Below are 16,579 nucleotides of genomic sequence, written 5' to 3'. Positions count from 1 at the left end.
GTGGAATCTGAAAAAAGGACAGACTGAACTTCTTTGCAGAACAGATGCTGATTCACAGACATTGAAAAACTTATAGTCTCCGGAGGAGACAGTTTGGGGGATGGGGGGATGTGCCTGGTCTATGGGATGGAAATCCTGTGAAATCAGATTGTTATGATCATTATACAACTACAGATGTGATAAATTCATTTGAGTAATAAAAAATTAAAAAAAAAAAGAATGAGAACACACACAAAAAATAGTTTGCATCTATTAACCCCAAGCTCCCAATCCCTCTCACTCCATCCCCCTCCCCCTGGGTAACCACAAGTCTATTTTCCAAATCCATGATTTTATATGATATCACTCATATCTGGTATGTAATATACAGCACAAATATGTTTATTTTTAACTCTAAACCTAGAGTTGTTAGTAAATTAGGCACTGCTATACCATAATAGAAAACCTGACTTTATATTTACAATCACCAATGAGTTTTACACTGTCTTCATGTGATTTTATGGTGAACCCTCTCAGCTTTTATTTGTTTGGTAAAGTCTTACATAAGATTAAAATTCATCTTCCATCATACTAGGCATATATCCAATGCTTAAGGCTCATGGCTACATATTGGACAGCATTGATACAAAACTTTTCTATCATTGTGGCAAGTTCTATTGGCAATACTGGTATATGACAGTAGTTTTCAACCAGGGAAGATTTTGCTTCCTGCCCTCCCCATGAGGGACACTTACAATGTCTAGAAAACATTTTGTTTTTCACAACTGGGGAGGGTGGTTATTCTATTGGTATCTAGCTGATGGAGGCCTGGGGTGCAGTTAAACATCACACAATATGTAGGGCAGACCCCTAAAACAAAGACTCATTCAGTCCAAAATGCCAGTAGTTCCAACTATAGTAAACCCTGCCTAGAATGTCCTTTGTTGTGAGGTGAGATGTGGGAGCTTGTTCTTTTTCCCTCTGAGTAGCTGGTCAATTGGATACCATTTCCTGTGAGTACTTAATTCATTTCCCTCAGTTGGTAGGGAGTCTAGAAATGCTTTTCCCTTAGATGGTAGAGAAGATCCAGTTGCCTTGCTAATTAAGATATGCTTCTTTAAAACCGACTTCTGTTGTGTTACAGATTCTTAGACTCTGCAAGTAAAGACAACCTTATGTTCCCAGTACATGATGGCTTCATCTTCAAGGTAGGAATAATGATTGATGAAAGGCCTTATGCGAGTACAGTTAACTCATGAACACATGGGGGCTGTGTTGCTGGCCTCTGTGCATTTGAAAATCTGTGTATAACTTTATATAGTTGAGGCCCTCCATACCCGTAGTTTTAACCAACTGGTGGTCACGTAGTACTCTAGTATAGATTTATTGGGAAAAAAATCTGTGTATAAGTTGACTCACATAGTTCAAACCTGTGTTATTCAAGGGACAACTGTATTTACTCATCTACTTTTGAAAGGTCAAATCCTAACATTTTCAGCTCTTAGTCCTACTGGTCACCCTAGGCAATTGGTGTCTGTGAAGTACCAAGGAAGGGGAGAAGAGAGAAAGATTGGAGAAAAGACAAAGCATTCAAAGGAGTATGTGTGTGGTACAGTACTGGTACAGCTGTATAGCTTTTGATCTAAAAACATGATTTACTTTCCTCATCTTTTTAAGATGCAAGATGGTTGTCTCCAGGGCTGCCTCAGTTCCTTAAGGCTTTTATGCTCCCAAGAGTTTAAACAGCCAGGTTCTGAAGATGTTTGAGAGCCTGTCAGTGAGTAGCAGCTTGAGTGGTGAGACTACTAGAGACCATGGCTGGACAGGCTTGGATCTACTTCTGCAGACCAGAGAGGCTGGGGGAGGCCTGAAGATGGCTGATGCCCTTTGAGAACATGTCTTAGTTCAAGGCCCATGGTAATGAAGGACTTCATGTTTGCTCTCTCTTCCTGGCTGGCCCATGGAGAGCTTGAGTTATACCTCACCTCTGCAGAGGTCAGACCTGCCTTAGCCTCCAACATGGGGACTGGTAGTCAGTATCCTGGAAGTGAGGTTGGAATGAATCTCTAATGCAACCTAACTTTCAAAGTCTAAGGGCAGGTCTGCAGAGAGATAGCCTTTGTGGTAAAGCCTGCATCCACCCTTTGGTACATAGCTTTTATCATGCAGAGGCCAGCGCATAGAGTAGCAGCAGTGCCCATCTTCCCAAGTCCAATCTATTCTCCTAGCCAGTATCTGACCCCTCACTACCCTACTCTGCTCCCTTCAGGGGCTTCCTGTGATAACCAAGCACAACTAGAAGTCCTGATGAGGACCCCTGGAGCCCTGTGGGGTCTTGGCCCTGCACCTAGCCTGTTCTGCTCTGCTCTCTTCCCCTCACTACGTCTGTAGCCTCACTGACCTCCTTGCTGTTCATAGATATCAAGTCCCTTCAAACATAGGGCCTTGTACCTATAGTTCTGCCTGGGATGCCCTCTCTTCAACTTTGCAAGGCTCACCCCTTTACTTCTCCAGGCTGTCTGGCCTTTGAGCCTTCCCTCATCATCTGTCTAAAATAGCATCCCCAGCCTTATTCCTTTGCTGTACTTTCTGTCCCTTTCTCAGGATGGCCCTTATCACTACCTGATGCTCTTTGTTTATCTGTAATTGATCTCTACCACTTTTTTTTTGCCTTTTTCAGGGCTTCCCCTGCAGGCTAGGGGTCAAATTGGAGCTATAGCTGCCAGCCTACGCCACTGCCACAGCAACAAGGGATCTGAGCTGCGTCTGCTACCTATGTACCACAGCTCACAGAAATGCCAGATCCTTAACCCACTGAGCAAGGCCAGGGATCAACCCACAACCTATGGTTCTTAGTTGGATTTGTTAACCACTGAGCCACAACAGGAACTCCTGATCTCCACCATTTGGAAACAAATGCTGTGCAGGTTGGGGAATGGTATGTGCCCACTGGAAGCACCTGCTAGTGGTTTGTCCTCATTAAATACAAGTGTCTCTTACTATTCATTTGGTTCCCACATACACAGGGAGAGTTAGAATGGCAGGGGTTTTCATGTTGCCAAATCTATTTGGCAGTTAGTATGGGGTAGGATATCAGATAGTGAGGGAGCTATGTGTAGATCTGTATGAATCTGTTTTGGTCCTGAATTTGGATAGTGAGAGTTCAAGTAGGGAAAATTTGAGAATTTGTAAAGTAAGAAAACTTATATTTGTCAAATGAATAAGAGAAAAGGAAGAGATAGGTAAGGCAGAAGCATGAAAGCAGAACTGCTAGGGACACTGAGTCAGGAGACATCAGTGGGTGCCACTTTAGCGGCCCAGGCTTTCTGTGGGTGGTTACTGTTAACCAGATAATGACTGGCACCTGGATTCCTCATTGGAAGGGATCCTCTATTCAGAACATTTTATTTAAGAAGGAAAGGAAATATGGACTACCACTTTAGAATGCCTGTCATGGGAGTTCCCATTGTGGTACAGTGGAAATGAATCTGACTAGTATCCATGAGGATTCAAGTTCAATCCCTGGCCTTGCTCAGTGGGTTGAGGATCCGATGTTACTGTGAGCTGTGGTGTAGGTCACAGACACAGCTGGGATCCCTCATTGCTGTGGCTGTGGCGTAGGCCAGCAGCTATTACTCCAATATGACCCTAGCCTAGGAACCTCCATATGCCATGGGTGGCGCTCTTAAAAAAAAAAAAAAAAAAAAAAGAATGCCTGTCATCATTAATCTCTTTTGTGTTTAAAAGAAAAATCTGTTTATCTGAAAAATTCACCTTTCTGGCACTATGAGGTGCTATTGCAATGGGAAGTCTTTTAATTGGGTTTTCTGCTGAAGCGCTGGCTTTCCTGCATTGCCTCTCTTCACTCTTATTTCCTGTCATTGCAGCAGCCTCACTACTGGGAGAGGGGTTGGCTCAAAGCTAAAGTCCGTGAAGTTGCTCGAGGTTCTGAATGCTCTAGAGGAGGAGGAATCTGGCCACAGGAGGGAAGAGATCTTCATTGCACCACCCAACAATGCTGCAGGGGACTTCACTGATGAGGACTCGGGTGATGAAGACAGCCGGCGAGGGACCCATCTGCCTGGCAATGTGCTGCATGCCCTTGTTGTCCCCGAGGACTCTGGCACTGGGGAAGAGGATGACGACCTGCAGCTGCAACCAGCTGTGAAGAAGCGGAAGGGAGTAATGGAACCTCAACGTGTTTGGACCAAAAGAGATATCCACCCGGACTTCAGCAGTTGGACAGCATCTGATCCTCATATGGAAGATCTCAAAAGCCAGGAACTGAGTCCTGTAGGCCTCTTTGAATTGTTTTTTGATGAAGGAACAATTAATTTTATTGTTAATGAAACCAATCGTTATGCTTGGCAGAAAAATGTCAACCTGGCTCTTACAGCCCAGGAATTAAAGTGTGTTTTGGGCATTTTGATTTTAAGTGGGTATATCTCCTATCCAAGGAGAAGGATGTTTTGGGAAACATCTCCTGATTCACATCATCATCTTGTGGCTGATGCAATTAGAAGGGACAGATTTGAACTGATCTTCTCATACCTGCATTTTGCAGATAATAATGAGCTTGATGAAAGTGATAGATTTGCCAAGGTCAGGCCTCTCATTGTTCGCATGAACTACAATTTCCAGAAGCATGCACCCTTGGAAGAGTTCTACAGCTTTGGTGAGTCCATGTGTGAGTACTTTGGACACCGGGGGTCCAAGCAGCTGCCTGCAGGGAAGCCTATGCGGCTGGGCTATAAGATCTGGTGTGGGACTACTAGCAGGGGCTATCTGGTGTGGTTTGAGCCCTCACAGGGCACACTCTTCACTAAGCCAGACAGAGGGCTGGACCTGGGAGGCAGTATGGTGGTAAAATTTGTGGATGCACTTCAGACGCGTGGCTGTCTGCCATATCACATATTTTTTGACAAGGTTTTTACAAGTGTCAAGTTGATGTCCATTTTGAGGAAGAAAGGAGTGAAGGCCACAGGAACTGTTCGTGAATACAGAACTGAGCGATGTCCTCTTAAAGATCCCAAAGAACTGAAAAAAATGAAGAGGGGTTCGTTTGATTACAAAGTTGACGAAAGTGAGGAGATCATTGTATGCCGCTGGCATGATAGCAGCGTGGTCAACATCTGCTCCAACGCTGTGGGCATAGAGCCAGTGGGGCTGACCAGCCCTCCCTCAGGAGTGACCAAGACGCAGACCCAAGTTCATCAGCCATCCCTCCTGAGGCTGTACCAGGAGAAGGTGGGAGGTGTCAGCCGGATGGACCAGAACATCGCCAAGTACAAGGTAAAGATCCGGGGTATGAAGTGGTACTCAAGTTTCATTGGCTATGTGATCGATGCTGCTCTTAACAATGCATGGCAGCTGCACCGGATATGCTGCCACGATGCCCAGGTGGACCTTCTGGCCTTCCGAAGATATGTGGCCTGTGTATACCTAGAGAGCAATGCGGACACGTCATCCCAAGGGAGGCGAAGCAGGCGGCTGGAAACTGAGAGCCGCTTTGACATGATTGGGCACTGGATCATCCATCAGGACAAGAGGACCCGGTGCGCCCTGTGCCATTCACAGACCAACACTCGCTGTGAGAAGTGCCAAAAGGGTGTCCATGCCAAGTGCTTCAGGGCATACCACATCAGGTAATACCTGATGGGCAGAGGGAGCCCTCTGGATGTTTGGTTTATGATGAGATATTTACAACTAATTATATATAGCATTTGGGGCACTTGTGTGTGTTGTGTTAAAAAGAGATCTGGATTCCTGATAATATGGCTTTGTATTTTTTCCCATCTTTATTGCAGCTCTCTTTTTTGTCTTCTGTTATGCTTAAATGTAATATAAATTAATATTTATATTATCAATCATAAATCTTTGTAAATGTATATTTCATGGTGTTATTTATTTCAACTTATAGGCCCCTTTTTATTCAAATAAAAAACTTGCTTTAGTGTTAAGCTGTCTTGTAAGAACAATCAAATGTAACCAAAACTTTTAGAGAAACTTTTGTGGACAGTAAAAAAAATTTATATAGTGCATGCTATCAGTTATAATCTAAGACAATAGGCAATAATAGTATATAAATACTGTATCAGTATGATGAACATCTTAATCGTATTTATTTCAATTTAATTGAATGCTAGCAAACTGTCCAGAGATAGATATCTGCCATGTATTTATCCAGATGACTAGATTTGTAGAGTTTGTATTTTCTTGATAAAAAATATTTTCCTAACACACATATATCCATGTGGAATCCATTTTTATAAATAATGTGAAGTAGGGAGCTTTTTCCCCCTCAAATGATTTAAATTCTACCTTCAAAAATTCCTGGATTTGGGGGAAAATATTGAAACAAAGAAAAAAGTTTATGTTGGAAAGCCTAGCGGAATATAATCCAAAAGGATAAAAAGAAATACATGTAAAATTCGGATGTATCAAGTCTAAGAGAGCATGTTCAGTATCTTTATTTGGGAAAGAATTTTCTGCAACAGCACACATTAAAAAAAAAAAAGAACAGGAGTTCCTGCTGTGGCACAATGGGTTAAGAATCTGACTATAGTGGCTCGGGTCACTGTGAAGGTGTGGCTCATATTCAGTCCCTGGCCTGGGCACTTCCATGTGCTGTGAGTATGGCCATTCAAAAAAAAAAAAAGAATAGGAGTTCTCTGTTGTGATATAGTGTGTTAAGGATCTGGTGTTGTCATTGTTGTGGCTCAGGTCACAGTTTTGGCAAAGATTTGATCCCTTGCCCTGGAACTTCCTCATGCTGTGTGCACAGCCAAAAAAAAAAAAAAATCAATATATTTGACCATTTAAAACTAACATTGACACCCATTAGCAAAGGTAAAGAAATTGAGAAAATATATTTCAAATTATTACATTTGCAGTAATAGCCTCAGTGCAAAAGCGCTCATTAATGCATAGGTGGCAGGGGTAAAATATGCATTGTTAATATAAAAAAATGATGGAAGATGAAAAACAAATGAACAGTAAAGGTACATAGGAAGCTTCACTTTGGTGGGCATAAAATGTAAAGATAAGCAATGGCTATATATACTTTTTTTAAAAAATGAATTTGTTTATTTTACAAATTACTCTTGATGTGAGTATAGAAAGGTGGCAGACTTGTGCAGTTCTTTGAGGGTATGTAAATCTATGCAACCTTTCCGAAGGCAGTTTAACAGGTCCATGTACAATCTTAAGAATTTCTCATATTCATAGAAAAGAAAATATTTATTTGGTCCATAGTGATGTATATAAATAAAAGGAGGAAATGAAACAGATTCTCCCTTCAGTAGAATCCTCATTAATAAATGTAGGAGGAAGAATGGACATAAAATACTGCTACTTGGCAAATGCCACAGCAATATTTTTTCAGGCATGAGCTGTCAGTGGATGCTAAACTTAGTAGCATAAGGCACTTATCCAAAGGGGAATAAACAGTAACTACTTAGTGAAGGAATCAAGCAGATAACCACCACGACCAAGCAGTCAAAGTTAATACAACCAGTATTGAGACATATAGATATCATGTATCCTAGTCCCCTCACCCCAAGTATGACTGGAACACTTTGATATTCCTCCTCAGGATGTATAGCCTGAATTCCAAATCATGAGAAAACATGAGACAAACCCAAATTGAGGGACATTCCACAGTTGACTAGTACATTTTGAAAGTGTTGAGGCTGTAAAAGAATGAAAATGAGGCTCTGTCTAAGTTTAGATGAGACCATGGAAGTATGACAAAATGCAATGTATGACATTGGCTGGGTTCCACTAAAAAGGTTTCAAAAAAGGATGTTAGTGGGACAATTGATGAAACTTGAATAAGATCTGTGGTTAATACTGTTTTATAAATATTAATTTCCTGGCTTTGACAACTGTTCTACAGTTATGCAAGATGTCAGTATCTAGGGAAGATAAGTAAAAGGACCTATTTGTATCACTAGAACTTTTTTGTAATTTTGAAATGCTTTCAAAATGAACATTAAAACGTGTTTATAGTTTTGGTGCACTATTTCCAGCTTTAGAAATCTAGCTTGGACACTTTAAAGCATTTGTCTTAAGGAAAAGTTTGTTGAGCAGATTCTACTTTTCAGTTATCATCTCTTGCATCATGATGATCCTGATATATTAGCAGATACTTATCATTTACTTTTTTTTTGTCCAGATGAATTAATTGAATGGTTGTGAAACAGTTTGCCAGGCTTCCAGAAGCTACAGAATTGGCCAACTGTGATCCTTACTTTAAGTGCTGAAGGAAATATTGCCACTGAAACGGATGGATAGTCTCAGGTTGTAATTGTTGTAAGAGCATGTGCAGTCTAAGGCCACTAAATGAAGCCAAAACTAACATAGTAGAAGACTGTGTAGACAATATCAAGTGTCACAACTGGGTTTCAAGGCCAGATGACATTCCTTGTTGGCATATTCCCAAAGGAAGAAATGAAACTGTAACCAGTCACTAATCCTACAAAGGGGGAAGCACTTGAATGGATTGTCTACCTTGTCTGTTCTAGTATTACAGAACCATTCATGAATCTTTTAACTGGAAAGGATATGAAACTTGTCCCATTTATTCTGAATGACATTTCAGAATCCCTCTAGTTGCTAAGAAACTAGACAAAATTAAAAACAAAAACAAAACAAAAAAACTTAGTATACCAGACTGTGGAAGCAAGAACAACACTGAAGCTCTTCAAATGAACATGAAAATGATTTTTGTCTATAAGTTCATAGATTGCAGGCAGTTATATGTCTTTTAAAGAAATGTGGCAAAACATAACAAAATTTACCATTTTCATTTGTTTTTAAATGTATATAGTTCAGTTGTGTTATGTTCACATTGTTGTGTAAAAGATCTCTAGAAATTGCTCATCTTGCAAAACTGAAACTCTGTACCAATTGAACAAAGCATTTTCTTCCTTCAGCCTGTGACCAATAAACTTCCAGTTTTTGTTGTGGACCTCAGTTTGCATTTTGGGATGTGCCATCCACGTTCAGTTAGGCAATGTGAACTTCACTTCATCTTTAACTAGAAGTGATTGTTTAGGGCCTTCTCAGGTTATTCCTGACAAACTGCACATCCCTGGGAGTATACACAATCCTATGAAAGAACATGGCCTTCAAGAATCCCAGGAATATGTTAGAGCTTTTTCAGAGTCTGCTATAGACTGCTTGTTCACCATTGTTTTCTATATAAGATTTTTGGTTAACCCATTTTTACCCGACTGTTATCTCTTGCCTTTGGCAGTCATGATGTCCAACAGTTGCCTTTGATTGTTTTTTCCAAATGCCGCTGGGGCCAGTTTGTATTGGGTGAATGGTGAGTCAGATCAAATATAGTCTTGCTAGTGGGGTCTTCTGGGGAATCAACAAACAGATTAAATGATAATTCTCTGGGAATGGGTCTTTGAAGGAGATCCAATCCTGTCCTTCCCCTCTAGTTACTTCCCTGCTCCTGTTTTTTTTTTTTCTTTTCCACATCATTGCAGGCTGTAGGTTTTCAAGGTTAGAACAGGAGAAGGGGCAATAAAAATAGATGAGTTAGGAGTCCCCATTGTGGCTCAGCAGGTTAAGAACCTGATAGAGTCTCAGTGAGGATGTGAGCTCCATCCCTGACCTTGCTCAGTGAGTTAAGGATCTGGTGTTGCCACAAGCTGCAGCATAGGTCAGCTTGGATTGTAGCATTACCTTGGCTGTGACATAGGCTGGCAGCTGCAGCTCTGATGCAACCCCTAGCCTGGGAACTTCCAAATACTGTAGGTGCAGCCCCCTGCCAAAAAAAGATAAGACATGGTGCAGCAGAAATGAATCCAACTAGGCACCATGAGGTTTCAGGTTAGATTCCTGGCCTCACTCAGTGGGTTAAGTATCCGGTGTTACTGTGAGCTGTGGTGTAGGTCACAGATGCGGCTCAGATCCTGTGTTGTTGTGGTGTTGGCTGGCAGCGGTAGTGCTGATGGGATTCCTAGACAGGGAAACTCCATGTGCTGTAGGTATGCCCCTCAAAAGAAAAAAAGAAAAAAAGAGTTAAAAGGCCATAAAATTCATTAATTTAGTAAGACTCAGTCATTTTTCTTGAATAAATTCTCCTCAGATTGCTGAAAGCCTTTAATTTTCAGAATTTGAAGAAACTGATTTTGGAAAAATTTCCAGTGTTTTCATCACTTTTATGGATATAAAATTTATTTTCACTAGTCCTTACTCTGCCACTTTTGCTAACATTATATCACCTTCATTTTTGAAAAGGTATTTTTGCTGCATATAGAACTCTAGGTTGCTAAGTTTTTCTCTCTATACTCTAAAGATATCTGTCCATTGTCTCCTTGCTTTCATTGTTTTTGATGAAAAACCTCTTGTAAATCTTATTACCTTAGTTTTGTACTAAGGTAATAAGAAAAGAAAAATGTGTCTTTTTCTCTCTAGGCACTTTAAGGTTGTCTATCACTGATTTTCAGCTATTGTATTATTCTGTACCTTGTAGCTTTCTTCATATTTCTTTCTGTTGCTTGGGGTTATTTGAGCCTCTTCAGTATGTGGGTTCATAATTTTTATCAAATATTTTGTTTAAATGTGTTAATACTCTTCAGGACTATCAGCAGCTCCTTGTTTCTTGAATGATAGATGTGGGGTATTGGTGTGGGTGATGAAAAAAATGTTTTCTCTGTAGATGGGTGGTCTCTGTTGTTGGAGATTTAATAATGGTTGGACAATAGTAGGGGCTCAGTACTTGGGGGAGGTACATGGGATGGGGGAAGGTAAGTTATGAAAGAAACACAAAACATGAAATCTAAAAACTGTCAAGTAAGCTATCTTCAGTGGAATTTCAGGAGGGTAGTGATTTCACAGAAGAAATATGGGGAATCTCCTTCAAGACACATGTAGAGACAGTGATACATTGGTACATTAGCTCCCAAAAAATCCTAAAACAAAACAAAAGCCTTGGTTGGTAGTGTTTATCAGTTCCAATGGTGTAAATACTTCTATCATGGCCAATTATAAGTTACCAATGCTTTAACAACCAACTTGAAAATTTATTTAACAGTTGGCTGTTGTGAGTCAGTATGGACCAGCTCGAGAGTACTGGTAGTGGAGTATAAAGCTCAAGCCATAAAGTTTAGGAAAAATAAGCCATTTATAACCTAGCACTCAGCAGATATTTTACCCAGGCCCTTGGAAGGGTGACAGCCATAGATTAGTCAGAATACGCAAAAGTCAAGAGGAAACATTTAGAAAATAAGATGTCAATGAAAGAAAATATGTGCCCCACAGATCTTCTGTGAGAGCTTCCTTATTCTTTAGAAGCTGGAAGCTGTCTTGGGGATGGTGGTGGATGAAGCTAGGACAAGGAAGGAGGTGCATATTACATAAAGGAGAATCAGGACTGTGTTTGCAGGGTCAGGAACCTGGAAAGAAGATGAATGGAAATGAGGTAGCAAAGAAGCCCTTAGAGAATTGTTCTGGAAAATGAAGTCCTGTGTTAACTTTTATTTCCTTGCTTCATGTTTTAGCTCCAATTGGTTTCACCTGAAAAATTTTGGGAAAACTGGAGAGTGTGTTTTTGTAAATTTTGCAAAAATTTTCTATTTTTTAAATTTAAGTATAGTTGATATACAATGTTTCTTTAATATCTATTGAACAGCAAAGTGACCCAATCGCACAGTTCCCTGTGCTGTATGGTAGCTCATCCAACCCAAATGTAAGAGTTTGCATACACCAACCCCAAAGTTCCTGTCCATTCCACTCCCTCCTCCCTTCCCCCTTGCAACCACAAGTCTGCTTTCCATGTCCATGATCTTTATAGATAGGATCATCTGTACCATATTTTAGATTCCATATATAAGTGATGTCATATGGTATTTGTTTTTCTCTTTCTGAATCACCTCACTTAGTATTAGAATTTCTAGTTCCATCCACATTGCTTCAAATGGCATTATTTTGTCCTTTTTATGGCTGAATAGTATTCCATTATATATATGTACTTTATCTTAATCCATTCATCAATTGATAGACATTTAGGTTGTTTCCATATTCTTGCAGTGAATAGTGCTGCAATGAACATACAGGTACATGTGTCCTTTTCAGTGAAAGTTTTGTCTGGATATATACACAGGAGTGAGATTGCTGGGTCTTATGGTAGTTCTATATTTAGTTTTTTGAGGTATTTACATACTATTTTCCATAGTGGTTGTACCAATTAACATTCCCACCCACAGTGTAGGAGGGTACCCTTTTCTCCACATCCTCTCCAGCATTTGTTATTTGTTGACTTCTTAATGATGGACACTCTAACTGATGTGAGGTGGTATCTCATTGTTTTGATTTGCATTTCTCTAACAGTTAGTGATGTTGAGCAATTTTTAAGGTGCCTGCTGGCCATCTCTATGTCTCCTTTGGAGAAATGTCTATTTAGGTCTCCTGCCCACTTTCAATTGGGTTGTTTGTTTATTTGTTTTTTGTTGTTGTTGAGGTGTATGAGTTGTTTGTGTATTTTGGAGATTAAACCTTTGTTGATTGAGTCATTTGCAAAAATTTTCTCCCATTCTGTGGGTTTTATTTTTTTTTTAATGGTTTCCTTTACTGTGCCAAAGCTTTTGAGTTTAATTAGGTCCCATTGGTTTATTAGTGTCTTTATTGCCTTTATTTTAGGAGGTGGATTCAACAAGATATTGCTGTGATTTATGTCAAAGAGCATTCCACCTTATATTTAGGTCTTTAATCCATTTTGAGTTTATTTTTGTGTATAGAATTAGAAAATATTCTAATTTCATTCTCTTACATGCAGTTGTCCAGTTTTCCCAGCACAATTTATCAAAGTGACTATCTTTCCTCCACTGAATGTTATTGCCTGCTTTGTCATAGATTAATTGACCATAGGTGCTTGGGTTTTTTTCTGGGCTTTCTGTCCTGTTCCACTGATCTAGATTTCTGTTTTCGTGCCAGTACCATACTGTTTTCATGACCGTAGCCTTATAGTAGAGTCTGAAGTCAGGGAGCATGATTCCTCAAGTTCCTTTTTTTTTCTTTTCAATATTGCTTTGGCTATTTGAGATCTTTTGTGTTTCCATACAAATTTAAAAATATTTTGTTCTAGTTCTCTAAAGAATGTCTCTGGTAATTTGATAGGGATTGCATTGAATCCATAGATTGCCTTAGGTAGTATTGTCATTTTGACTACATTGATTCTTACAATATAAGAGAATGGTGTATTTTTCCATCTATGTGTGGCTTCTTTGATTTCTTTCATCAATATCTTGTAGTTTTCTGAGTACAAGTCTTTTGTCTCTTTAGGTAGGTTTATTCCTTTATTCTTTCTGATGCAATGGTAAATGGGATGGTTTCCCTAATTTCTCATTCCACTCTTTCATTGTTAGTTATAGAAATGCAATCAATTTCTGTGTATTAATTTTTTATCCTGAAATTTTACCAAATTCATTGATGAGTTCTAGTAGTTTTCTGGTAGTGTCTTTGGGAATTGCTAGACATAGAATCATGTGATTTGCCAACAGTCATAGTTTTACTTCTTCTTTTCTAATTTGGATCCCTTTTACTTCTTTTTCTTCTCTGATTGCCATGGCTAGGACTTCCAAGACTGTGTTGAATAAACTTGGTGAAAGAGGAATCCTTGTCTTGTTTCTGATCTTACTGGAAATGCTTTAAATTTTTCATCATTTAGAATGATGTTAGCTGTGTGTTTGTCATAAATGACTTTTATTATATTGAGCTAGTTCCCCTCTATATCCACTCACTGCTTTTTTTTTTTGTCTTTTTGTCTTTTCTAGGGCCGCTCCCACAGCATATGGAGGTTCCCAGGCTAGGGGTCTAATCAGAGCTGTAGCCGCTGGCCTATGCCACAGGCACAGCAATGCATGATCTGAGCCGTATCTGTGACCTACACCACAGCTCACGACAATGCCAGATCCTTAACCCACTGAGCAAGGCCAGGGATCGAACCTGCAACCTCTCGGTTCCTAGTCATTAACTACCGAGTCACAGCAGGAACTCCCTGGAGAGTTATTTTTAATCAAGAATGGAGGTTGTATTTTGCCATAAGATTTGTCTCCAACTATTGAGATGATCATATGGTTTTTATTTTTCAGTTTGTTGATGTGGTGTATCACATTGATAAATTTGTGGCTATTGAAGAAAACTTGCATCCCTGGGATAAATCCTACTTGATCATGGTGTATGATCTTTTAAATGTATATTTTTATACAGTTTGCTAATATTTTGTTGTGGATTTTTGCATCTATGTTCATCAGTATTATTGGCCTGTAATTTACTTTTTTTTTTTTTTTTTTGGTATCTTTGTCTGCTTTTGATATCATGGTAATGGTGGCTTCATAAATGAGCTTGGGAGTGCTCCTTCCTCTGAAATTTTCTGGAAAAGTTTGAGAAAAAGAAGTGTTAATTCTTCGAATATATGGTACAACTCAGCTGTGAAGCCCTCAGTTCCCGGAGTTTTTTTTTTCTGAAAGTTTTTAAATCACACTTTCAATTTCAGCACTTGTGATTGGTCTATTCATGTTTTCTGTTTCTTCCTGATTCAGTCTCTGTAGGTTGTACCTCTGTAAGTATCTGTCCATTTTTTCTAGATTTTCCATTTTATTGGCATACATTTGCTCATGATCCTTTGTATTTCTTCAGTGTCAGTTGTAACTTCTCCTTTTTCATTTCTAATTTTATTGATTTTAACCATCTTCCTTTTTTTCCTTGATGTGTCTGGCTAATGGTTTATCAATTTTGTTGATCTTTTCAAAGAACCAAATTTCGGTGTCATTGATCTTCTCAATTGTTTTTTGTCTCTATGTTATTAATTTCTGCTCTAATCTTTATGTTTTCTTTCCTTCTACTAATTTTGAGCTTTGTCTTTCCTTCCTTCTCTAGATGTTTAAGGTGTAAAGTTTGGTTGTTTGAGTTTTTTTCTTCTTTCCCGAGATAAGATTGTATTGCTATAAACTTCCCTCTCAGAACTGCTTTTTCTGTGTCCCATAGGTTTTGGATTTTTGTATCTTCATTGTCATTTGTCTCTATCTTTTGATTTCCTCTTTGATTTCTTCAGTGATCCATTTTTTGTTTAGTAGCATATTGTTTAGCTTCCACAAGTCTGTTTTTTTTTACTGTTTTTTTTTTCTTGTAGTTGATTTCTAGTCTTATAGCGTTGTGATCATAGAAGATGCTTGAAATAATTTCAATTTTTTAAAATTTACCAAGGCTTGATTTGTGGACCAAGATGTGATCTATCCTGGAGAATGTTCTGTGTGCACTTGAGAATAAAGTATATTTTTCTGCTTTTGGGTGAAGAGTTCTATAGATATCAGTTAAGTCTCTTTGGTCCAGTGCATCATTTAAGGCCTGTGATTTTAAGTCTGGATGATCTGTCCATTGCTGTAAGTGGGGTGTTAAAGTCCCCCACTATTATTGTGCTATTGTCAATTTCCCCTTTTTTGGCTGTTAGTAGTTGCCTTATATATATTATGTTGAGTTCATATATATTCATAATTGTTATTTCCTCTTCTTGTATTTATCCTTTGATCATTATGTAATGTACTTTTCTGTCTTTGGTGACCTTCATTTTAAAATCTATTTCATCTGATATGAGTATTGCTACTCCTGCTTTTCTATAATTTCCATTTTCATGTAATATTTTCTTCCATCCACTAGCTTGAATTCTGTTTTTAAGCTTAGATATGAAGTGGGTCTTCTGTAGACAGCATATATATGGGTCTTGCTTTTGAATCCATTCAGCTAGTCTTTTGCTTTTAGTTGGAGCATTTAATCCATTTACATTCAATGTAATTATGCATAAGTATGTACTTATTTTCATTTACTTAATCTTTTTTTTTTTTGATTGCTCTTTTGGGTCTTTTTTCTTCCCTTTCCCTTTTTGTTGTCTTCTCTTGTGATTTGCTGACCATCTTTCATGTTATGTTTGGCTTGCTTTTTCTTTTTGATGTGTGTGACCATTATAGTTATTTGATTTGTGATTCCCCTTATATTTTGATATATCCATCTATATGTGTGCAGAATGCTTTCTGCTTGCTGGTCTCTTAATTTCAAATGCATTTTCAATGTTCTGCATTTGTCCTCTTCTCATGCTTGCTAGTTTAGATATCATATTTGTTAATGGGTGATTTCCTACTTTTAAATTACCTCTGCCTTTACCAGTGAGCTTTTTCATTTTTAATATTCTTGTTTCTAATTGTGGCTTTCCCTTTTCTGCTTAGAGATTTTCCTCTAGTAGTATATGTACAGTTGGTTTGGAGGTGCTGAGTTCTCTTAACTTTTGCTTGTCTTTGAAGCTTTCGATGTTTACATCAAATCTGAATGAGAGCTTTGCTGGGTAGAGTATTCTTGGTTCTAAATTCCTCCTCTTCATCACCTCAAATATATTTTGCCACTCCCTTCTTCCTTGTAGAGTTTCTGCTAAATGATCAACTGTTATCCTTGGGAGATTCCCTTTTATGCGATTTCTTGCTTTTCCCTTGTGTCTCAATATTTTTTCTTTGAACTTAATTTTTGTCAGTTTGATTAGTATGTGTCTTGCTGTATTTCTTCTGGGGTTTATTTTGTATGGAGTTCTCTGTGCTTC

General features: G+C 38.8%; 1 protein-coding gene across 1 annotated transcript in view; it reads left to right on the top strand.

The window, feature by feature from the left end:
- The window catches only part of PGBD2 (piggyBac transposable element derived 2), a 32,317-nt gene extending 26,419 nt beyond the window's left edge, over nt 1-5,898 (top strand). The window contains exons 2-3 of the mRNA XM_047776358.1: nt 1,124-1,187; nt 3,867-5,898. Of these exons, the coding sequence (XP_047632314.1) occupies nt 1,168-1,187; nt 3,867-5,628 (1,782 nt within the window). The 5' untranslated portion in view covers nt 1,124-1,167 and the 3' untranslated portion in view covers nt 5,629-5,898. The remainder of the gene's footprint in view (nt 1-1,123; nt 1,188-3,866) is intronic.
- The last annotated feature ends 10,681 nt before the right edge of the window (nt 5,899-16,579 follow it).

This window comes from Phacochoerus africanus, chromosome 4 (genome assembly GCF_016906955.1).
Source record: "Phacochoerus africanus isolate WHEZ1 chromosome 4, ROS_Pafr_v1, whole genome shotgun sequence".
NCBI classification, from domain to species: Eukaryota; Metazoa; Chordata; class Mammalia; order Artiodactyla; family Suidae; genus Phacochoerus; species Phacochoerus africanus.
This window is presented reverse-complemented; position numbering and strand designations above follow the sequence as displayed.